Below are 25,881 nucleotides of genomic sequence, written 5' to 3'. Positions count from 1 at the left end.
TCTCTCCTCCCACACCGCTCAGCCGCCTATCACAGTCCGGCAGAGCGGTGTGGGGGCGGAGACATCGCTGTCACAGGAGGCTGGGCTTTCCTCTCTACACCACTCTATCAGCCTCCTGTGACAGCGTGTCAGAGAGAAAAGCAAGGTACACACACTCAGCGATCAGGGATTGAGGATATGGTATGTTAACTATATCCTCAATTATAAATGAATGGGAGTGATCTACATCACCCCCATTCATTTATAATTGTAGTTATAGTAAACAAACAATGTTCTCATGTTATCAATGAACAGGAACACTCATAGAGGATTCCTGTTCATTGATAACAGGGGACACAGAAAAAGAGATTGAGGACTCTGTGTTCTCAATCTCTTTATCTATTTTAAAAGGGAAATATCAGGGGTCTGTTTAGACTCCCAATATATTTCCCCGAAGCCCCTAAAAGTAAAGTAAAAAATAAAAATATTTAATAAAAAATGAATGAATAAATAAAAATAAATATATGAAAATTAAAAAGTTTATAAAAAATACATTATTTTAAAAAATTGAAATAATAAAAATAAAAAACATTTTCGGTATCGGTTTCGGTTTCGGCCTGACATTTTTTTTATTTTGGTTTCGTTTCGGTTTTAAAATTTCCATTTCGGTGCACCTCTATTATAAACAATTATGTTCTGTAGTTTAATGAGGGACACATACAGGTTATGAGTTAAAATTTTCTTTGTAGACACGGAAATATTATTACCTTCACATAAGCAACTATTTTAAGGGAGATGGTTGCAAGATAGAGGGAATTCATAGCGAAATCCATTAAGTTCCACCAGTCGTGTACATATTCGGTAAATCCCCCATCCCACATCTCTTTGATTTCACCCCAAATAAAACCTGTACAAAAGAGAATACACACAAAAGTTAGATCCAAACAAGCATTTTTAAGTAACCCTACGGTTTCACCAACCCTTCTAAGGTAAACTTTGATAACCACTGATCACGGTTACTGTGACCAATACCTGACCCACCCCCTCCTGCCATTACAAAATTCTACTTGGAAACAGATGCACTTTCGAAAATAATATGAGCGCACAAGTTTACCTTATGCAACAAACATGAAATAATAGATTTTATTTCAAGAGAGAGAGAGAGAGAGCTTACTGCGTCATACTGTTTCCTGCAGAGAAATGACATTGAACAGACAAATAGTTTGATCTGGTGAATTTGCTTTGTGTAAATGTAGCTTAGTGACACAGGTAAACAAATTCTTAATTGGTGAATTTCAATAATGTGCAAGGATGTATAAGATATCTTTTTACAGTATGCTCCTTAGGAACAAAGATCAATTTACACAAATGTTATGATTATCGTTTTAACTTCCAGAGCATAACTGTTTTGTGTGCTTTTATTAAATTCAGTTGGAAACACCAGCCCTGTATTTATTTAAATGTATAACAAGGCCCAGTGATCCGTAACCAGTTGCTGTGGTGCTCAGATGTGACCATCTGCAAGAATACTATGGCACGTTGATAGAAGCTAATAAATAAACTAAATAAACTAAGAAAAGAGGGGTACACAGTACAATTGCTTGATAAAAACAGGAGTAGCAGAAACTAAACACCAGGCAACATCTAGTTTCTTGATTATATAACGCAAGTGGTATTTAAAATAAGCGCATCACACAACTGTTATAGTCAAAGCAATAATAGAAAACTGTACAGAACATGCATGCCTGGGGACATTTTTACAATCATACTTGGTAATTTCTCTCTCTATTGAGTAACCTGGCTCTAAATTAAAGCAGAACTCTATTTAATTTTGGACAGAGTTAAGAAGGGTTCAAACTAGGGATGCACCAATACCACTATTGGTGCCAATACTGGGTATTTTTATGAGTACTCATGAAAATGCCCAGATACCAGCGGTTTAAATTTTTTAATGGGTTTGGCTGCCTGAGGTCCCACGCTTGCTGGGGACCTCGGCAGCCTTGTGGGGACCTTACAGCGGCTGTGCATTGCCTCCCCACGCACCCACGAGACCCTGAACAGCCTGATGAGATGCCGCACACAGCCCTGGGGAGAATGCACAGCCCTGGAGAGAGGCCGCACACAGTCCTGGGGAGACTGCACAGCTCCGGAGTGATGCCGCACACAGCCCTGGGGAGAATGCACAGCCCTGGGGAGAATGCACTGCTCTGGAGTGATGCTGCACACAGCCTTGTGGAGACTGCACAGCCCTGGAAAGATACTGCACACAACCCTGGCGGAGAATGCACAGCCCTGGAGAGACGCCGCACACAGCCCTGGTGAGAACGCACAGCCCTGGAGAGACGCCGCACACAGCCCTGGTGAGAACGCACAGCCCTGGTGAGACCACTGCACACAGCCCTGGGGAGACCCCACACAGCCCCGGTGAGCAACACACAGTATGTAGCTCTATTATTCTGCATTGCTGTATAATGTTTTGCTGGAATTTGTAGTCATCTATAGCTGATGGTATTCTGCATTGTTGTAAAATGTATTGCTGCGATTTGCAGTCCTCTATCACTAGTGGTATTCTGCGTTGCTGTACAATGTATTGCTGGGATTTGTAGTCCCTTTACAGCTTGGAGTCAGTGTCAGAACTACCAGGGTCACAGCGGTTGCAGCTGCGACTGGGCCCTGGTGCTTATAATTGTAGTTATAGTAAACAAACAATGTTCTCATGTTATCAATGAACAGGAACACTCATAGAGGATTCCTGTTCATTGATAACAGGGGACACAGAAAAAGAGATTGAGGACTCTGTGTTCTCAATCTCTTTATCTATTTTAAAAGGGAAATATCAGGGGTCTGTTTAGACTCCCAATATATTTCCCCGAAGCCCCTAAAAGTAAAGTAAAAAATAAAAATATTTAATAAAAAATGAATGAATAAATAAAAATAAATATATGAAAATTAAAAAGTTTATAAAAAATACATTATTTTAAAAAATTGAAATAATAAAAATAAAAAACATTTTCGGTATCGGTTTCGGTTTCGGCCTGACATTTTTTTTATTTTGGTTTCGTTTCGGTTTTAAAATTTCCATTTCGGTGCACCTCTATTATAAACAATTATGTTCTGTAGTTTAATGAGGGACACATACAGGTTATGAGTTAAAATTTTCTTTGTAGACACGGAAATATTATTACCTTCACATAAGCAACTATTTTAAGGGAGATGGTTGCAAGATAGAGGGAATTCATAGCGAAATCCATTAAGTTCCACCAGTCGTGTACATATTCGGTAAATCCCCCATCCCACATCTCTTTGATTTCACCCCAAATAAAACCTGTACAAAAGAGAATACACACAAAAGTTAGATCCAAACAAGCATTTTTAAGTAACCCTACGGTTTCACCAACCCTTCTAAGGTAAACTTTGATAACCACTGATCACGGTTACTGTGACCAATACCTGACCCACCCCCTCCTGCCATTACAAAATTCTACTTGGAAACAGATGCACTTTCGAAAATAATATGAGCGCACAAGTTTACCTTATGCAACAAACATGAAATAATAGATTTTATTTCAAGAGAGAGAGAGAGAGAGCTTACTGCGTCATACTGTTTCCTGCAGAGAAATGACATTGAACAGACAAATAGTTTGATCTGGTGAATTTGCTTTGTGTAAATGTAGCTTAGTGACACAGGTAAACAAATTCTTAATTGGTGAATTTCAATAATGTGCAAGGATGTATAAGATATCTTTTTACAGTATGCTCCTTAGGAACAAAGATCAATTTACACAAATGTTATGATTATCGTTTTAACTTCCAGAGCATAACTGTTTTGTGTGCTTTTATTAAATTCAGTTGGAAACACCAGCCCTGTATTTATTTAAATGTATAACAAGGCCCAGTGATCCGTAACCAGTTGCTGTGGTGCTCAGATGTGACCATCTGCAAGAATACTATGGCACGTTGATAGAAGCTAATAAATAAACTAAATAAACTAAGAAAAGAGGGGTACACAGTACAATTGCTTGATAAAAACAGGAGTAGCAGAAACTAAACACCAGGCAACATCTAGTTTCTTGATTATATAACGCAAGTGGTATTTAAAATAAGCGCATCACACAACTGTTATAGTCAAAGCAATAATAGAAAACTGTACAGAACATGCATGCCTGGGGACATTTTTACAATCATACTTGGTAATTTCTCTCTCTATTGAGTAACCTGGCTCTAAATTAAAGCAGAACTCTATTTAATTTTGGACAGAGTTAAGAAGGGTTCAAACTAGGGATGCACCAATACCACTATTGGTGCCAATACTGGGTATTTTTATGAGTACTCATGAAAATGCCCAGATACCAGCGGTTTAAATTTTTTAATGGGTTTGGCTGCCTGAGGTCCCACGCTTGCTGGGGACCTCGGCAGCCTTGTGGGGACCTTACAGCGGCTGTGCATTGCCTCCCCACGCACCCACGAGACCCTGAACAGCCTGATGAGATGCCGCACACAGCCCTGGGGAGAATGCACAGCCCTGGAGAGAGGCCGCACACAGTCCTGGGGAGACTGCACAGCTCCGGAGTGATGCCGCACACAGCCCTGGGGAGAATGCACAGCCCTGGGGAGAATGCACTGCTCTGGAGTGATGCTGCACACAGCCTTGTGGAGACTGCACAGCCCTGGAAAGATACTGCACACAACCCTGGCGGAGAATGCACAGCCCTGGAGAGACGCCGCACACAGCCCTGGTGAGAACGCACAGCCCTGGAGAGACGCCGCACACAGCCCTGGTGAGAACGCACAGCCCTGGTGAGACCACTGCACACAGCCCTGGGGAGACCCCACACAGCCCCGGTGAGCAACACACAGTATGTAGCTCTATTATTCTGCATTGCTGTATAATGTTTTGCTGGAATTTGTAGTCATCTATAGCTGATGGTATTCTGCATTGTTGTAAAATGTATTGCTGCGATTTGCAGTCCTCTATCACTAGTGGTATTCTGCGTTGCTGTACAATGTATTGCTGGGATTTGTAGTCCCTTTACAGCTTGGAGTCAGTGTCAGAACTACCAGGGTCACAGCGGTTGCAGCTGCGACTGGGCCCTGGTGCTCCACCACTGTCCTAAAATCATTAGTATGTATTGTTTTAGAAAAACTGTCACATGACACTAAAAAAAAGTATCAGTAATTGGTATCGGCAAGTACATGAGCAAACGTACCGGTACTCATACTCGGTGTTGAAAAAATTATATTAATGCATTCGTAGTTACAACTGCTGTCAAGTTTTTATTGCTGCCTGTGTCCCCGTTAGCAATTAGGGACACTGAACAAGAAGGATTAGGCAGCAAGAAATACTTAATGCTTGCTTATTCTATATAAAACTAAACATAAGATTTTGCAAATCACTGTAGCCTGAACAGGAGTTGTAAATTGGTTGAGGAGTCACAGCAAGGTCTTTGCAGAAGGACTTCAGTTCAGGTCAGATAAACATGGTGAGCTACAAGAGCCAACTGAACACGCGTAATAGAATCAAAGCCATGGTCCATGCAAACACTACAACAGGTAACCAAAAATTAGGTTCTGGTTCTCTCTAAAGGGCTAGACAAAGCCCTAAACTGCCCCACTGCGTGGGTATGCTCAGACATGTGCAAACATACACCCATATGTCTGAGGTCATAAGCAGCCCACATATGTGCAAGCTGAAACACAATAGAATAAGCATGTTAGCAAAGGAACCCAGAGGATTTAGAAGCAGCAGAAGTGGACAGAGACAAATGAAGAAGCAACAGAAGACCTAGATAGAGATGCACTGCCATGTACTGTCAAGTTGATTAGTAAGCCACTAGAGACAGAGGACTGAACGCTAGATGAATGACTCTTGAGGACAACTGTCAGATGTCTGGCTGTATAAATATATAGCAGTCACATTCCTTACATAGTCAAGAATCTATCTTCAGTGGACTTTCAGCATGTTTTTCTTTCTTCTTATGGCCTGTAGTTGAGGTGGTATTTTACCAACAGGCTTTCCTTTGGTGACATCACTGATTTGGCAAGGGTGGATATGGATTGCTTTACTGACTAGAGTTTCAGGTGATATATGACAAGCCCACCTGTCTCCCAAAGTGTAACTATTGACCAGGCGTCAGTGCTGTTACACAAGGACAGGAAACATTCATAGCTTTGACCAAGTTTTGAAAGACAACACATGAACAGCTATTTTACAGGGACTGCATTGCAGCAGACTGGGGTGGTGTGAGAGCTTAGGAAGGGTAAGAATAGATTCCTAAATTAGCTTGTAACCAAGCGAATATCTTTGCTTTCCTAGACAAAGCACGGTTTAGGTTTGCTTCAACACATTTCCCAACAAGATTTTTTGGCAAATGCCTGTTTTCATAGCAAAATCTTTCCAAAGAAACAGTTGGCCCACCATCTGGGCTAAGGTATCTATTTTGTACAGTGCCCCTTTCAGGACATTACTCTAACATGACATTTCTTTCTCCTTCAGTCAGTATAATAAATATTGTGATGAGAAGTGAAGAGAGGCTGTGAATCTTAATGCATGTAGCATGTGAAGGTTGCTTTGCTAGGAGAATTTACAGAAATCTGGATGTAGACTGATACAACGGGGGCATAATCAATGCCTTGGGCCAGTGAGGCAGCAACTTGTATTGATGGAAATAGCTAAGAACAAAAGAGGAAAATTAAATATTTGAGAAAATGTCATAACTTGCATCATGTTGATTAATGTATAAACTATTTCTAAAATCAGAATTTCCAAGTTAAAAAAGTGAATCTAAATGGTGTTCCCTGATGTCCTATTGCAAAATATTCACCAATATCACCCCATAACAACCAGATTGTTGTTATTGACCTAGTTATGCTCCATACACCTCTATTCTAGGACCAAGTCTGTGAAGTATTGAGCAGTTTTATCATATCACAGTGGTTTAATCTAGTTTCACCTTCACAGCATCCTCTAAATACCTTCTTTCTTCTCCTTTTCAATTTCATTTCACTGGGTCACAAAGCTGTACAATGGATAATTAAACAAATCCACTGTGTATAACATTTCATTTTTCTCATTACAGCGCATAATATTTATTTTTAGTTTACCTACCTTGAAACCTAAATGTTCTCCATGGAAAATAATTAACAGCTGTGAGAGGTAACAGACCTGTAACAAGCTTGTCTATGATATTTCTCAATAGGACTAGCTGGGCCATACATGTACACATATTTATTCAAATATATAATTTTGAAATAGTTACTTAGCAATAAAGGTTAAGAGAAGAAATGTGATTATTCCCCTCTAATAATACACCACGTTGACTAGCTGGCTTTAGCTAAGGATTTGGTTGGCACTCTAGTTAATTCTATATGTACTATAAGTGCCTTGATCCTTTATTATACAGTTACACGATGACTTACAAAAATCTCATGTAAACCATTGGGAGTTATGGATCACCCTGTGATTGCTAAGAAAAAACACAATAGTGTCAGCTACATTTGAACATCACAAGTTTCCTGCTGAATGCAATTCAAGGATATTATTTGCAATTTGAACTTGTAGACTGAGAAATATGAGCACAAAAGAAAATAGTAGAATCTGAAGAGAAATAATAGCAAAGAACAAGCTACCAAGATATAAAGACAATATTTGTGAACAACAAACAGGTAGAAACATTTATACATAAACGTTTAAAGCCAAGTTGAAGCCTCTGTATTTAATACTGTAATACAATTATGTTGCCTATTAAGTAATAAATACACTATTTTATCTGTGTATTTTTTACATGTTTAGTGCTACAGCATGGATTAAAATGCTAGCAGCACAGTGGAGAGTCGAGCTTGTAATTGTACACACTAGCATCATCTCAGGTTTCTAGCGGCCCAACACTTCCCTCTGTACACGGATTCAATCAATAATGCTGCACAGGGCGTTAATGCTGTGTGTGTTGTTATACAAACAATGTTGGAAAATCACCTGCACTTCAATACAGATATTGGTGCTTGAAGTGACGGATGGTGCCGTGTCATTGCATAATCAATAATGGAAGTCACAGGCACTCAATATTGTGCAAGAAGCATGAGCACTTTTATTATTGCATCACATGCATCATCAAGCCAGCGTTTCGGGGCCATGCAGGGTCCCTTACTCAGAGCGACATAGTGATGATCACTATGTCGCCCTGAGGAAGCGGCCCTGAGGAAGTGGCCCTGCGCAGCGCTGAAGCATTGGCTTGATGGCACATTAATAAAAGTGCTTATGCTTCTGGCACAATATTGAGTGCTGGCAACTTCCATTATTTGTTATACAAACAACACACTGTATTTTACATCTATGGAACAAATGGTTTAGCTACTCAAGGTCTTTGGTTGAAAATGCATGTTAACTCCTAAACAAAATACAAGTATTTTTAGATATTCTTTATTGCCAATATAACCTCACCAAAATGATTTATTTAGCTGTTAATCTATCCCATACAGAGGTTTTAGACCTACATACATTCTAGGTTGTGGGTCAGTTAGTAGTAGGTGTCAGCTATAAGGCCCCATTCACACCTAGGTGTATTGTAATATGCTCGTCTGTCGCGCGACCGTCACACGTTTTTTTTACTGCGATTCGCAGTAAAAAAGTCGCCGCGACCGTTGCGCGATTCCAAAGGCTACTTGGCTGTATCCCAATGGAAAACGCCCTACAAAACGGCCCAAAGTAGTCCCAGGACCTTTTCAGGCGTGGGCCGTTTTGTAGGGCGTTAGGGAATGGGCGGAAATACGCCTAGGTGGGAACGAGGGCATTGACTACAATGCTATTTATTTTTTTGACCGTTTTGTAGCGCGTTCGTCGAGCGTAGGACGCGCTACAAAACAGTCAGGTGTGAACGCAGCCTAAGAGGCATGCAAAACAGCACATACAGATTCGAGTTTTTAATATAACAACTAATCTTCAAACAGGCTAAAAATTTTTGTCATTGAACATTAGCTACATCGGTCACAAAAATACTTAATCTGTCAAATGAAACAATAAAAAAAATAAGCAATGTTGACCATGTGCTAAATATGGACATGCATGCACAACTGTAGGTGTCTGCTCCTTCCACCTACGGCAATATTTTTGTTTTATTTTAATGAGTATCTTTAAAAAATGTTGTTTACTTTTTGCTTGCATATACTCAGAACACATTCCATACTCACATACACTTTACTCTGTAAATTGTTTTGCTAAACTCCAGGCAAATGTTAAAAAAAAAACATTAAATACGTTTTAATAAAACTAGTCTAAGTTTTTGAATCTGTTCCTTTACACAGAACACTGGGAGAGGTCAGGGCAGCACTGCTAGCCAATCAGTCTGCATTTGTCATGTGTTGAGAGGGAACATGCTGATAGGAAGAGTGAGTGAAGTTGATCAGTTTCTTGCTGCTCCAGTGTGTTGCAGGGGGATTAAACCAATGTATCCCTTACTTCTAACAGCTGCTGTTTGGCAGGGGTGTATGAAGCACAAACCTGACTGTGTCATAACAGTTCACATAATGTTATTAAAATTGTGTTTATCTGATTACCTGGAGTTTAGCTTTAACCACTTCAAGACCAGGTGTTTAGATACCCCCTTCCTGGCCATCGGCGGCGCGCGCAAGGGGGCGTGTCTGAGCGGACGTCTAGAGACGCCCGCTCAGATCTAGAGAGCTCCTGGCCGGCCGTTTTTTTACTACGGCCGGCCCGGAGGCAGTTAAAGAGAACCTACATGTTAACCATTTTAATGAAATAATGTACAGGTTCTATTTACTGCCCCTACCCAGCAACAGATGGTTCTTATCCTTGTGTAAGCTTTGACTAGGGCAGGTCAAAGCTCTGGCCCTGACTTCCTGTTTTAGAGCACCTCCTTTGTAAAACAGAGTGCTGTGCAGTCACCCTTGTGTGTGCTAGTAAGCTGTGTGTGTCTACACAAACACACAGACACAGCAAATTAAGCAAACTTCCTCCCTCCTGGCTCCCTCTCCTCCCTTCTCCATGCTAGTAGATGAACAGTTGTTGGAGTCTGCTCTGTTCCTTGTGATCTTGTACTGGACAGGAAGTATAGGGCAGCTTAGCTGAGAGACTTGGAGGCAGCTGTTCAGAAACATGATGACTGTGTTTGGGCAAAAATGTAAAGCAGTGCTTTGCTGGGCTGTGTATATTTGTTTGATCTGGATTCATTATTGAGAAAAGTTTGAGAGTTGAATACTACTTAAATGATACTAAAAGGAACACTATTCCTTTTGTTACAGTGATGCTGCATGCAACCTTTAACATCACATTACTGCTGACAGTGAAATCTACAGCACAGAAACTACAGAAACCAGGTCATTGCTGTGTTTACAGATCAGTGACAGCCATGTGTGCCCCAGCAAATATATCAACATTAGTATATCTATTTGACATTAGAAATCAAATAAACATAAATGCTAGCTTTGAGACGCATATAGTGATAAAAAAACATATGCACATTAATCAGTAGAGACGAATATACAATGACAGAAAATCAACCCTGCAAAGAGGAGATATGAAGTTCTATTTCTGGCTAACATCAACAACCATACATGCAAATCAAATTGTATGGCGACTGAGACAGCTGTAAACTCTGAAATACACAGATTAAGCTATTTGTTCATTAGAAAGATTAACACAGTTATACACAAAAGGGTGAAGAGTTTGGAGAAGGCAGAAAAAGTGAACAATCTAGGCCAACATAGCTAATTTTGAAAAACTCTCCCATTCAGCTCACTTTCCAGCTCAGCTATGTTGTCCTAGATTGTTCACTTCTCCTGCCTTCTCCAAACTCTTCACCCTTTTGTGAATAACCCCCTAAGAGCTTAGCAACTGGCTCAGGTCTGCTGCAGGCAAAGTTAAGGGTTATCATGCTGTAGGTATTTTACTAACATCTTTCTATAAAGACCAAAATAAATTATTAGTTATGGAATTGTAGGATACTCTGACCTTGTGACTTGAAAGCCAACACATTTGAATCAAAGCTGGGGCTGAGCAAATATGCCTGAGTGCTGGTCTAATCCTGGGTAAAGTCTGAAAATTACGAACTGAAAATTGAACCCTACTGAAGTCAATAGGGGGTAATTAATCTGCAAAATGTTTGTGTGTGTGTGTCACCTTTACAGTGCTGTAAAACTGGAACAATGAAAGAAAGGAGGCAGGAGCTATGTCATGGTGGTAGGCTAGCAGAGGTGGTAGCAGCTGGTAGTGGTGACAGGCAGGAGGGGTGCAAGGAACTGGTAATTGTGGCAGGCCTGCAGCAGTGGCAGGAGCTGGTATTGGTGTAAGGTATTTTTTTTTTCAGGTTACAGATTACAAGTAAATAAAATGTATTTGGTAGACTCAGCGGCAGTGCTTTTGTAACAATTATGGATCCAGGACTGGTTCATTTGTATGAAACGAAGCCAGTCAGCAGTGACAGAGGACCGGTAAATTTGCCTTTGTGTCACAAAACCGTCTACTGCTCTGAAGGCCCTCTTGGACTGCACAATGGCCTCAGGGCAAACCAGAAGCTCCAGCATGTACTGTGCAAGCTTCAGCCAGTGGTTCAACCTTGACACTCAATGGTGTATGGGGCCCTCACTTCAAAGCGTATCTGTATTAGCCCAGGACCCCGAGTAATCTGCAATTACACGGTTTAATTGCTGACCGTGAATGCGGCCTGTAGCTGGTCCTGCTCGATTTGGTTGGAAAAATACTTAAATGTGTCAAGGCAGTCACCACAACCACTGTTCCTCTTTTAAGCGATCTGAGGATTGGCCTTTAGTATTAGCCATCTTCACAAGAACTCGTGAAAATGCCCAGTATCTGAACTGATACCAATTATGGTATCGGTGCATCCTTAATCCTATAGGCATTAGACTCCCCCAACATTTCCCCTATAGGCAGCAGATCCTCACCATAGGGGTGTACAGGGGTGTACGGATCCTGCAAAGCCCCCCACAGATCATGCAGAGACCCCCACAGACCCTGCAGTCTGCCGAATCTCAGGGGGGCTGTGCAGGATCTGTGGTGGGATTTGCAGGCTGCAGAGCCCCCTACGGATCCTGCAAAGTCCCCCACAGATCATGCAAAGCCCCCAACAGATCCTGCAGAGACCCCCACAGACCCTGCAGTCGGCCTGATCTCAGGGAGGCTGTGCAGGATCTGTGGTGGGCTTTGCAGGCTGCAGAGCCCCCTAAGGATCCTGCAAAGCCCCCCACAGATCCTGAAAAGCCCCCCATGGATCCTGAAGTGACCCCCTAAGACCCTGCAGTCTGCCGGATCTCAGGGGGGCTCTGCAGGATCTGTGGTGGGCTTTGCAGGCTGCAGAGCCGCCTACAGATCCTGTAAAGCCCCCCACGGATCCTGCAGAGACCCCTTGAGACCCTGCAGTCTGCTGGATCTCAGGGGGAGCTGTGCAGGATCTGTGATGGGCTGTGCAGGCTGCAGAGCCCCCTATGGATCCTGCAAAGTCCCCCACAGATCGTGCAGAGACCCCAACAGATCCTGCAGAGACCCCCTAAGGCCCGGCAGTCTGGTAGATCTCGGTGGGGCTGTCCAGGATATGTGGTGGGCTTTGCAGGCTGCAGAGACCCCTACGGATCCTGTAAAGCCCCCACGAATCCTCCACAGATCCTGCAGAGACCCCCTGAGACTCTGCAGTCTGGTAGATCTCGGGGGGCTGTCCAGGATCTGTGGTGGGCTTTGCAGGCTGCAGAGACCCCTACGGATCCTGTAAAGCCCCCAACGGATCCTGCAAAGCTCCCCACAGATCCTGCAGAGACCCCCTGAGGCCCGGCAGTCTGGTAGATCTTGGGGGGGCTGTCCAGGATCTGTGGTGGGCTTTGCAGGCTGCAGAGACCCCTTGTGGATCCTGTGAAGCCCCCCACGAATCCTGCAAAGCCCCCCACAGATCCTGCAGAGACCCCCTGAGACCCTGCAGTCTGTCGGATCTCAGACAGGCTGTGCTGGATCTGTGGTGGACTTTGCAGGCTGCAGAGCCCCCTACAGATCCTGCAAAGCCCCCCACGGATCCTGCAAAGCCCCCCACAGATCCTGCAGAGACCCCCTGAGGCCCGGCAGTCTGGTAGATCTTGGGGGGGCTGTCCAGGATCTGTGGTGGGCTTTGCAGGCTGCAGAGCCCCCTAGGGATCCTGAAAAGCCCCCCACGGATCCTGCAGAGACCCCTTTCCTTTAGTAGTAAAACCCAGCAAAAAAAGTGTCCACCAATGTAATCCGAAGCTCAATCATGACGTCTAGCGATGTATATCCTCATAAATCATGATGAATGCCGTCTACCGACTCACCGAAATAATAAAAGTACAGCTGACCCATCCAATGGCTGCTGCAAAATGACAGCTCTGGCCTGAATGCAAACAAATTGGCCGAGCAAGTTGTGACATCATAACTATCTCCACCTATTTATTTTCAGTCCATGTCCATTGTCCTCAAATGGCATGTAAACAAATAGGCGGAGCAAGTCAGGACGTCGCGGAACTTTCTCTGCCCATTTGTTTATATGCCAATTGAGGACAGAGAGCTGGCATGGAATAAAACCAAATGGGCGCAGCGAGTCATGACGTCATGACTCGCTTCACCCATTTGTTTACATTTGGGCCTGAGTTGTCATTTGCGATGGGAGTTCCACGGCATCAGACGGGCGGCAGGCAGCAGTACTTTTTTTACTTCGGCAGATTGGCATGCATAGTTCATTGTGATTGATGAGGATCTACATTGGCAGATGGTATGATTGACATTTGGATTACATTGAAGGACATTTTTTTTTAACTAATAAAGGAGTTGTCAAAAACGGTCAAAAAAAGGACTTTTTCAGTGTTTATTGACTATTTTATTTCCTATCTGGCAAATCAGTAGGGGTAACAACTACCTCTTACTCATTCACAAGGGGGGCGGCATCTGGGTGCCCCCTTTATGAAAGGGGGCACCCAGATGCAGATAAGGCCCCTGCCCGCAGACCCCCACAACCACTGGGCCAGGGTTGTGTGGAAGAGACCCTTGTCCTCATCGACATGGGGACAAGGTGCTTTGCCCTTTTGGCAAAGCACCCTCCTCATGTTGAGGGCATGTGGCCTGATATGGTGCAGGAAGGGGGGCCATGCTCATCTCTCCCCCTTCAGGCTGCTGCTCAGATCAAAGGTCTGCTAAGGGATTTTAGGGTGGACCCCAACACCAAAAAAAAAAGCCTGGGGTCCCCCCTAAAATCCCTTACCAGACCCTTGATCCAAGTAGCAGCGTGACCTAAATGAATTGGGGCGGGATTCCATGCTTTTGTTTTATTATTTTAACGTTTAACAACATAAATTTATTAAGAATGAAAATTGGAAAAAATGTCATATGCATACAAATTTCGTTACCAGAAAATTTTAATACGTTCGGATTCGTTATTTCTTTCATTCAGAAATTCAGATGCATCTGAATGTCTGAATATGACGATATTTGTCTGAATTTCAATTTGGAACAAGATTAATTGCACATGTCTACTGGGCACCCTGTTTTTTATGGTTACGAGTCTGGCATTATACCTTGACTGACCTAAACCCAAAGCTAATCCTTATTCTTATATTCCTTAGTACAGTTATAAATGAAGTGTAATTGATTGGCGGAAGCTACGTATGTGCTGCAGTGATCGAAGGCCTGTCATGTGTCTCTTTCAGATGGAAGCTGGAAAATTATTTTGTGGCATGGACTTCCAAAACAATTGAAGATGGCCGTCAGCATCTCCTGTGTTGTGCCTCCAACTGTTAGCATGTTGAGTTTCTGGGTCTACTAAACACCAGTTTGCCACTGTTCTAAAATCACTGATATTTGTTTTTTAATGGAAACATATCATATCAATAGCATTTCTCAAAATCCTGGCAGCACAACTGACCAACAGATTGCATACCTAGAATCTAGACATTCAAATCTTTCCTCATTTGTTTACCAATGTTTTTCTTTGCTGAAAGATAAGTAGCTTCATAGGCAGCAGAATTGTGTTAACATAATAAAACAGCAACGTTAGATACAACACAATTTATCATGATTTAACATGCTTTATGTAACATAATTATACACTATGTCACATTTGACAACAAATGTAATAATCTTCTCAGGCAGAAACAGAACAACTGGCTCAGTGCTGCTACATTTGCAAATTATGTATTCACAATCTTAAATATGCAGTGTCTGTTTTTAGCCACTGATACAAGAGTTAAAATGTTAATGGCTCCAACTGACTTGGCCGGCATTAAGCTGTCATATGCATGCTCTCAGTCATCCAGTTAAAGTTAAACCTGAAGTCAAAACTTTTTTTTAGATTTTAAAAGAGTGCTGAGCGGTTAGAACCAATGCCAGGTTATTATTGCTGTCTGGGACACTGTTGGGTCACAATTGACACCAGAGCAACTGTCTAAGACATTGCTCCTAAACTGGGAAGATATTCTTTGACTTCCTGTTGAGTCTGCAAGATAGGAAGTGAAGGTAAATCACTCTAATATGACACAGATGGGGAAAAAAAACAGTTTTTAACCCTCCTCTGCTTTGTATATAAAAAAAATATTTGGGCTATACTTTCAATTTAGAATAGAGTAGTATAGGTAAAGGATAAGTAAAGGATGTTTTGGGAGTGGCTTAAAGGGTAACAGTAAAGCTAGCCGAGAACCTATTTATTGTATATGCTGCATACACATCTGGCAGTACTTGTGCCAACAAAATAAAAAGTGTGTGTAAAGGCATATTTTTTTAGTTTTATATAGGGTGATGTCAAGTACTTATTGCACTTCTTTCTCGAAAACATCCTGGATTTTCTGCATACTGAATATTAGCGGAGAGCTAACACTGTCCGAGACTACCTTCAAGAAGAACTTTATTAAAATAGTTGGGGACAACTTAGCCACTTTGGGCAGGGGTATAGTGTACAACACGCTGCACAGATTGCAGAGGTCAGGAGTACAATGTACAGTCCAGCACCCAGTGTAACTTGAGTAAAAGTAACACCTCCAACTGAACACAGTGCAGTGGCCAAGAGTTAGAGTAATGTACAGCTCAGTGTACAGAGGTTTGGAGTATGTAACATACAGCCCAGAGTACAGTGGCAGGGGATAGAAGTATATAATGTACAAACAGAGTGCAGGGGTCAGAAGTATTAAAAATCACGTAGTGGTGAGGTAAGGAGTATGTAACATACAGAGTACAGGGGTCAGGAGCATGTAATCTACAGATGCAGGGGTCAGGAGTATGTTACATACAGAGTGCAGGGGTCAAGTGGTCAGTGGACCTGGCTGGTATTTTTACGGTCTAGCTAAAAAACATTGGACTTGTTGCCAATGTTATTAATAGGGAAATGAGGCTGTTTTTTCCCTAAACCCTAACCCTAGACATACATGGTGTATGTAATGTACACAGTGCAAGGGTCAGGGTTAGAACCTTTGTTAGGATTTTAATCCTAAGAGATATTACATCCAGAATTAAAACTACGTTCTTTATTTGCTTAATTGGATCCAACAGCAAAGAAGAATACTTCATACTGGAGAGAAATCTAATGGCTCTACAACCAATTGGTTTGTTAAGAAAGTTCTCCATGACTTCAAGTCAGGTATTTCACTTTTAAAATCATGGTGAAGGTACTTCAAGCAAACCTATATTTTAGTTAACAAAGTAACAAATCAATTGTATAATAAGCACCCTAGGGCTCCATTCACACTTGGGAGCATTTGCAAAACATGAAAAAAGTGTGTCACGTTTGTGGTAACATTATTGTTTATGGCACTCAGCACTGCAATTTGGAAGTCGGGGAGCAGATGTGCACCATACCTAGAAGTGTAATTTTCATGGGGCTGTAGTGGCAGATTGGATAGCCTGTTGGGTATAAATATACCATTGGAAAACAAATTATTTTAACCTTCAGTATAGCTTAAAAATGTGTACATAACCAAATTTAATGCAAGTGTTTGTGGCAATTTTAAAACAATGCCGAAGCCTGTGGAAATGTATACTACAGTAGCATAATAAGCATTTTTAACACCGAACTTGGTAGCTTCAAGTCCTAAGCAGTCAGAAAAATTGGTAGTAATTATTTTATCATATATTTATCTTTCCAACATTACAAATTGTCACTTACCTAAAACCCAAGGTAATATCATCCACTCCACTACCGTGGGTGGAGGTCCTTGCATGTGTAAGTCAGTCCTAACGATGTGTTGGGATGCCAAAAGCAAGAAAAAGAGGAACGTGAGATATGAGCCTGTGTGGCAGATAAATTTGATGAATGGCTTTTTAATGAACAGTCCCAGCCTGCTCTTGGGTGCTATCAGATATGCCAAAGACAGCACAGGAAAAAGCAGTCCAATTGTGATGCAAGTCAACAGCTTTACTGCCCAGTGCTTCCGGCGCCAACCTGGGAATCCATCGTACCACAGTGTAGCCAGCAACTGCTGACAGTTTGGCTGGGCCACAAACTAGAAATAAAAAACAAATATTTCATTAGGACATGTTCAGAACATTCATTTAATGCTATTTTTTACTCTAAGTGAAACATAAACATTTAATTTAGTAATTATAAGTAGTTTAAAAAGCATCTCTGGATAAGACTCTATTCATACTATGTGCATGTTATTGATTTTAGGAGCATGTGTCAATTCATATCCTCTACCTGTCAACATACTTTTTACAGTATAATTAGGGAAAGGTCAAAAACATCTCTCCAAAATGCAGCACAGTAATATGAGCTTGTTAAACAGAACAGGAATTCTTACAAAGAAGGTGCTTGATACCACTTTTGCTGACTGAACCATGCCAAACACTGTGCTTCCTGCCACTGCCACTGAACACAGTAGTGACATAGGGGCCGGAGGGAGGAGCCACAGTGTGTAGCAGAGGGCCAGGAATATGACACTCTGAGAAATGTCAATTTAAATTATGCTTCTAGACAATTTGAGCCAGAGGTGAGTATTAAACACCTCTTTTGCAGGGACCACATTTTTTTACTTTTTTTTAACCAAAATCTCTTTTGAAGGTTTCTAAATTTGGTGAAACACTTGTAAGAAAATTGCAGAAGTATGATTGGACCTTAAGTTAGATACATAAAAAATACAGTGTTATCCTAATCAGTCAAGAATTTGATATGGTTTAGAAAAAAAGTGTCAGTAGATGCTATGAGGAGAACTCTATTCCACTGGTATAGTGTAAGAAGTTTGTAGGGAAATATTGCGGCTGGCACCTTGCAGGAAAAGTGGCTTGAAGTCACACATTAAGCATGACACATTCACGAGACCCCTCTGCTTGCAAAACTCTCCCATTTAGTTAAAGCTTTTTACACTTCCTTTGGACAGAGGCTGTTTATTCAAGAGCAAACTATTTCCTTAAAGTAAAAGTGAAGAATATATAATATTAATAATAAATAATAACTACCTTGCTGCAATATGCCATGAAAATCTGTATACTTGATTTAAAAATTTACTCTGTAATTTATCTTATGTATTCTGATATGGACTATATACTTTGATTCTATTTTGTGTATTGTTAGGTAATTAGGTGGATCTAGATTATATCTTATTGTATAATTGCAACTAGCTTATATCTTTTATTGTTGTTTTCCAGGTAGAAATACAATTTCTGTACCAAATACCATTATAATAGTCCTCTTAGACCAGCTATTGTCAGTGTGTTGGCCATGCCTTGCTCTGGTAGAGCAGCTCATACACTGTAAGGTACACTGCTGAAAAGTACACAGCAAGAGAGGCTGGATCCTGGAAAAATTATCTTTTTTCCTGATAAGGATGTTCTGTAACCTAAGTTTGATTTGCATCTTAAACCCTAACAATGGGAAAGAGGTAACATTTCTGTCAGATCTTTATTATTGTTTGTGGCCTACTACGAAAATGTTCCCAAACCTCCTGTCCCTGTGACACTGCAGCACAGGAAATGGGGGTGTAGTTGTCCATAGGATAGGATGGTACAATGGCAATAAAAGCATTTTTAAAAGTTCTAACCCTTCCTCACAATACAAAAAATGTGCCTTAGAAATGTTTCATCACCCCCTAACAGGAAGTGAGGGGAAAGCTCCACAATATGGACACATATGCCAATGAAAACCTGGCAGTGGCTCTAAACTTTTCCTGTTCTATTCAAAACAAAATAAGTTAAATAACAAGTTTTGGTTGACATTGGACCATTCTGGGCAAACTGAGAATCTTGTAAAAAAAACATTCTCAACCCACTTATACTCACCTTCACTGCATTTCCATGTTGCTCCATTCCTCTGAGTGAGCCAAGAGTCAAACCCTGGGTAAGCTCTGTGTTGGATGATGTTGGAGTGTTGATGACATCCTCCTCCATCTTATGTGACAATCACATGTCCTCCCATACCTGGAAGCACTGATTTCACAAGGGCTCTGAAGAAGCTGATGACAGAGTGCCAGGGGGAGTGATGAAAGTGAGTATAAGTGGGTCATGGGATGGGTTGTCAAAAGACACTGAGTGGAAACATTGTATTGTGCATGAAAGAAAAAAAAAAGCTGATATACAAATTAGCTTTCAGATCTATACCAGCTGTCAGAGTGGCGGCAAGAGCTGCAAATGGGGCTCTGCTCTCACTCTCAGACACCCGATTCCTGAAGGGGATCGGGTGTCTGAAAAAGGTTAACTCTTTCATTAATGGATGCCTCTATACCGAGGCATCCATTAATGAATGGTAACCACTGATTCACAGCGGTTACCAGCCTTGTAAAGCAGCAAATAACTCATCACGTACAGTGTACGTGATGAGTAATTTGGGCACTCCGTGGCGGGACGTACAGTGTACATCTCCCGTCATGAAGGGGTCAATATATTCAAAGTACACGATGGGTTTTTGTTAGGAGGCTTTTGTTTGCATGAGACAGATTTTGCAATCCCAAACAAGTAAATGGGATTGTAAACCAGATAAAGCTTAAAGGTCAACTGCATGTCAGGAGGAGGTCAAATGACAATTAAATGTACCTGTCAATTATTTCTGAATAATACTAAAAGTGTCTAAAACTTATGTCAAACTGAACCCATTGACAGAGGCCCTTAAGTATGCATTAAGTCTCTTTCAGGTCTTGTGGATCTGTTCTTTTCTTGTGTGTGTTGTACCTGTTTATTTTACTGCCTCCAGAGAATGACTTTAACATTGCAGCAACAGATATCCTTCATCTGAAGGGGCAAAACACTTGCAGGGTTATTCACAAAAGGGTGAAGAGTTTGGAGAAGGCAGGAGAATTGAACAATCTAGGACAAAATAGCTGATTTGGAAAAATTCTCCAATTCAGCTCGCTTTCCAATTCAGATATGTTGTCCTAGATTGTTCACTTCTTCTGCCTTCTCCAAACTCTTCACCCTTTAGTAAATAACCCTTTTGGTTAGGAAACCGAGCCTCGATTAGCTTGCTACATAGGAAAGGTAGGACAAAACCTTGTAAAGACCCCTTCCGATATTAGCTATTTTTTTCTGAGTTATCTCAGATGGATGGCAACACATCGGGAGCCTAGGGGGCACATACATCTTCTGCAACAATCAATAATCATGTAGGAATATTCATGTGGTCATATGATGCCTACAACTGCCATTTATAGCATTTTCTGTTGCACCCTATTAATTTAAAGCAACCACTCATGTGATTTGAAATGTTTAAATTTTAATTTGTTTTAGCTATGTCTTTTTTGTTACATATATCATGTTAATATATTTTGTAATTGGTTGTTAAAGGGTTACTCAACATAATTTGATTAATACAGTGGGTCTAATCACTAACCAGGTTCCCCTGTGAAATCCCTATTAAGCATTCTCTATTCCATTTAGATAGTGTGCAACAACATTGCTTAGCATAATCAAGACATTATGAAAAATGTTATGGCCATGGTGGTGCTTATGTATCTCCCTGACTGTATCTATCCTTTAAAGCTTTATTCTAGTTAGCAGGGCCACATTTCAGCTGGACAGAACAGACCTAGCACCTTTAGACAGCAAAGGCAAATAAATATTTTTTCCCTGTGTAATAACTGACCACTCATTTCTTTCCACTTGTTGGAAGAAATACAGTTGTCTCAAGTAAGCACACAATTACACTTTGTCCTAAAGTTTTAAGCTGGGTTACAACAAGCAAATTAAAAGGAAAATAGGTAACCCTCACAGAGCGATGCTGCTCTGCCAAGAGTTATGTGCAAGGTTCTGGTAATGCTTATTTGGCCGTGCCACACTTCGTAGTCAGGTCATGGACCTATCTGCAAATTATTGCAGTTAAGCAATGCAGCCTGGTCTTAGATAAGTCTCTAACTAGGATATTAAGGAACAGCAGGATAGTAATGAGATCATCCCTCCCTGCATATGTAGGCAGGTTTGAATTTAAATGAATACATACAGTAGCTGGATAAAATATGCTTTTTATTATATTTCTTTGGGGCTGAACTTTAACACTTTGATGCCGGCAATCTTTAGATTTACATTCCCAAGCATGGCTGCAATGCCGAAAGATGATTCATGTAGGTTCTATTTCAGAGACATATGTTTACGCTTCTAACTCTGAGACCTTGCTGAATCTGACAGCTGCTGGTCTCACACTAATGACCAGGAACTGTACTGAATTGTTCTCAATCAAGTGATAACCATAATAGCTAATCATGCTGACCACATGAGGTTTGTTTACAGACAAACCTGCTGGCTGCAGTTGTCAAGTGACTCTCACAGAGAGAGGCATAGTAACAGCTAAAGCCAGCAGGCATCATTTCTCACTATGGAAAGCAAAAAAGTATTTACGTATTTAATTTAAAAAATGTTTAAAAAACTGTAATGCATATAAGAGGGAATTTTCAAAACATTTTTGTCAATTTTCCAGCTTATAATAAACATAAGCAAAGTAAAGACAGTGTAACAAAAAAAATCCTGATAACTCTTTAAAAACTCTTTAAAAATTTTGATCTGGGCATATACACTGAGTGGCCAGATTATTATGACCACCTGACGTTTGTAGGCAAATTAGCTATAATTAGCTATAATTTTGCGCTGAAGTTGCTAGAGGGCCAGACCATTATAAATAGGGAAGCAGGTTGTTTACCACGACAGTAGAAGTGATTATTTTCTGAAGATATGGGTAAACAACGCGATTTTACAGCCTTTGAACGTGGGATGATTGTTGGCGCTCTGAGCCATGGAGCGAGTATCAGCAAAACAGCAGAATTCGTTAAATGTTCAAGAGCAGCTGTTGTTAAAGTGTTTAAAGACTGGACTGTCAGCCGAAAATCTGGGTTTGAACGTGCGAATTGTGGCCTTCAGCGACTAGTCAATGTTAGGGCAGAACAGAGAGTGGCAAGACTGGTACAAGACAACAGAAGGGCAACAGTGCAGTGTCAGATTCCTCACATCACCTTTCAACATCTTGTGGAGTCACGAGGCGGCCCAACGAAGTCATCTCGTGGAGTCATCTCGTGGCCCAACGAAGTACTGATGGGGTGGTCATAATAATCTGGCCACTCAGTGTATACTTCAATAACCATTGAAGGGGTTAAGTAACAGAAGACAAAACTACTTTGAAATAAACAAATTAAACAGTTTTGGCATAAACATAAATAGCCATGTAATGGCCCAAGAATGTCCTTCAAAGGTGTGTGCAACCAAATGGCAAAGAGCTGGACCGTCTGCCATGGAACAGAAAATTATAGTGGTCAGCATATATAAATAACTTCTCCTTCTTTCAGCCACTTTAAATGCAGCTTATGCATTTTTTTCAGACCTTGGGAGAGAAATTTGAAATCAGCAGCATGGTAAGAATGCTAAGTGATGTGAACTTTATTAATGTGTTCCGTTATTGTTATTCAATAGACATTACTTTAAAGCTGTATTGCTATCAGCTTCAATATGCTGCATCATCAGTTTGAAGCTGAGATTCTGTCAATACTAAGAGCAGGCTCTGCAACATGATTTAATTCTCTAATAAGAGTGAGATAAAATACATCCATCATTTTAATTGTGCAAATTTCCACTTTTTTAATTTCCTTCTGGAAATGTCAGTTCTACAACCAGTATTTATTTCACCTTAACACAATTTTACAACTAGTATTGGTAACTTGATGACCCAGAGAGAAGGCTGAGGGGCTCATACACAAGGGCACATGACTGTCTAGAATGAAAAAATCCTTGGAAAATGTAATTTTTTCACTGTATTTCAACATGCATTGGACAAAGCATATGCAGGGAGTAATATGATGTGCAGCACTGCCATGAGAATACAAGGAACCTGCTACGAGATGCTGTATCTAGGCCTCTTTCTGCCACAATCTCTGTCTATTTGAAGTAGAAGTCTATCCAAATTATTTTGTATTTTGATAACACTCAATCTGGTGTGCCCTTTGTGCACTGTTATTGTGTGTTGCAATAAAATGATACAGGCATACATTTTATACAACTTGTGCCAATATGTTGCAATGCTTTGATTAATGCTTCAATTTGCCGCCCTGCCTGTCACAATTGTCCCCAGCTGCTGCTTGAACTGGAGGTTCAAGCAGCAGCTGAGAGCTAGCAATATACTTTCATCTGTGTCCCCTCTAATTCCCAATGTCTTTGCCAACACAGGCAGGGGAAGAGAAGTGAAGATCAGAGGGGACAAGGAGGGGAGCAGATTGCCGGTTCCCAGCAGGAAGGATCAAGCAGCAGGAGGAGATAGTGCCTGTGGTGTCAGTGGGGGAACCAGATTTTTAATGAATGACAGTCATCAGCAGCTTGTCAGCCTGAAGAGTCTAGGGGATCCTTCTGCTATAAGTTATAAGCGCATAACAGAAAGGTGAATGCAGTTGACCAAAGGCATACTGACATGGCCAGCTGGAAGCGCTGCTGTTCAGCCATATACCTTAAGTCGGTGACAGTGAAAGGGTTAAAGGCTTCAAGAACGCTGCTCAAAAGCTTCTCATATGCTTTGCAAAAACTTGCCGAAAATGTGGTGTTCATACAACCTGAAGCCTGTCTAAACTAGGCTTAAGTGGGAAATTAAGGGCAATTCAATCTCAGAAGGTAACCAAGGTATTTATTGTCCATAGACCATATACATTTCCCTATTTACTTTAGAGAGCAGGTCTTGGAGATAGTCCTAATTTTACTGAATATGGACTTTCCCCAGGTGATTGTATACATCTTTTCTTGATATGTTCTAAGTTGGTAAGATGGTAGTAGGATGATATTTGGTCAACAGGCTCATTCTGCTAATCTCACCTTCTAAACCATACTGTAGGCTCATGACTGTGATAAACAACTTTAGTGCAGTATAGGAGGTGGGCTTGAGCAGGGTCACATTATTAATCAGGAAATCTGATTGATATTTGCATACCAGTGTGACCAAAAACACCTGGATTACTATTATATAAAAATGTTATTATATGCATAAGTTGAAAAAGGTGAATTCACATCTACCTGGTATGTGTTTAAAAAGATGCAGATTTCATTTTCAAAGATTTTATTTCATTTTGAACAGGTTAAGGTATCAACAAGCATGTGAACATATCATATAAACATTTGACCGAAAAGGAGACCATTTAGAAATAAGTGGTAATACCAGACAAAAAAGCAAGGTAGTGTAAGAACTTGTCACATGTAAAAATACATTTTTGCATATGCATCCCTCTAGTCCACTGATGTTTTAGGGGGTGTCTATCATATATGTGAGATACATCAACTTAAAAGGACCACAGTCATAAAGGAATATGGTTTATATAGAACGTTAAGAATAAGGTCAAGGGAAATCAGAACCGAACAAGGAAAAAAGAAAGTAAATCAAGGAAAAAGAAAGTAAAAGACAAAGAAACTGTAAACGAGATCAAGAGGAGAAGGAAAAATTAAGATAGGAAAGGTGAGAAGAAAGACTTCAGGACCACCATGCCAGTGCCATATGACAAGGAGAGAGTACAAAGAAGTGATAGGCTCTCTGGGGATAAGGAGGAATGAGCGTAATCGACCCATGGCTTCCAAATCCACATACATACATTATGCAAGTCTAAGAGTATGCTAAATAATTCTTCGTTAATAAAGAAAAAAATAAATTCTGCTCACCACATAGGCAAAGGATACAAATTGTTTCTTTCATGTATGAGCGATGGTCTGTTTTGCAGCTAGCATGACATATATTGTCAATCTATGTTAAGCCCCAGTGAGAAATTTAGGTTTAAGGTGCAAGAGAGCCAGCCATGGGTCTCTCTGTATAGTAACAAAAAAAAAAAGGCTCTGCAGTAGGTGAAATACCTGGGTTCAAAATCTGGACCACCAGGTCTGTAAAACATCTAACATGGAGTTACATCCTTTGAAGCACTGGGCAGCATGTGTAGGGTGAAGGTGAGCTAATCTGGAGGGGACCAAATACCATGTCGTGAAGGACTTGAATGCAGTTTCTAATTAAATTATGTTATTAGTACAAGTAGCCAATGTGGTCCGAATTTGTTCCCAATCAGCAATTGATTTGGTCTTATAGAGATCTCTTTCCCATTTAGAGACATAGCCATGATCTGAAGGGGATGATAGTGAATTCGATTAAAAGTAAACGACGGTGATAAATTTGGGATTAAAGGGTTGTGGTAACAAATATGTTCAAAAATGGTTGATGGAGTCCTAGGTAGTTTGGAGAGGAGGCCCAATGTCTAAGCTGTAAATAATTGAAATATTCTGTAGTGGGGGCTTGATGTTTATTCCTCAAGTGAGTACAAGCATGGATCGACCCATTATCTAGTAAATGATGTAAACAGGTAATTTTGTGGGATGTTCATCATCTGAATGCAGCTGGCGAGTCAAGACCTGAGGGGAAGAAAGGTCTTCCCAGAATAAGGAGCACGGGTAAGTGGGGAGATTGCAGTTTACTGTAATATCTAGTGTTATGCCATATTTTAAGAATATGAAGCAGAAGGGGGTTATGGATG

At 40.9% G+C, this 25,881-nt stretch overlaps 1 protein-coding gene across 1 annotated transcript in view; it reads right to left on the bottom strand.

Moving 5' to 3' along the window:
- Positions 1 to 25,881, bottom strand: part of TRPC5 (transient receptor potential cation channel subfamily C member 5) — a 215,877-nt gene that overhangs the window by 53,923 nt on the left and 136,073 nt on the right. Inside the window, exons 4-5 of the mRNA XM_018565630.1 lie at positions 17,094 to 17,430; positions 3,165 to 3,304 (exon numbers count right to left, since the gene is read on the bottom strand). Of these exons, the coding sequence (XP_018421132.1) occupies positions 3,165 to 3,304; positions 17,094 to 17,430 (477 nt within the window). The remainder of the gene's footprint in view (positions 1 to 3,164; positions 3,305 to 17,093; positions 17,431 to 25,881) is intronic.

Source organism: Nanorana parkeri, unplaced genomic scaffold (assembly GCF_000935625.1).
Source record: "Nanorana parkeri isolate BGI_ZX_2015 unplaced genomic scaffold, ASM93562v1 scaffold868, whole genome shotgun sequence".
Classification (NCBI taxonomy): Eukaryota; Metazoa; Chordata; class Amphibia; order Anura; family Dicroglossidae; genus Nanorana; species Nanorana parkeri.
This window is presented reverse-complemented; position numbering and strand designations above follow the sequence as displayed.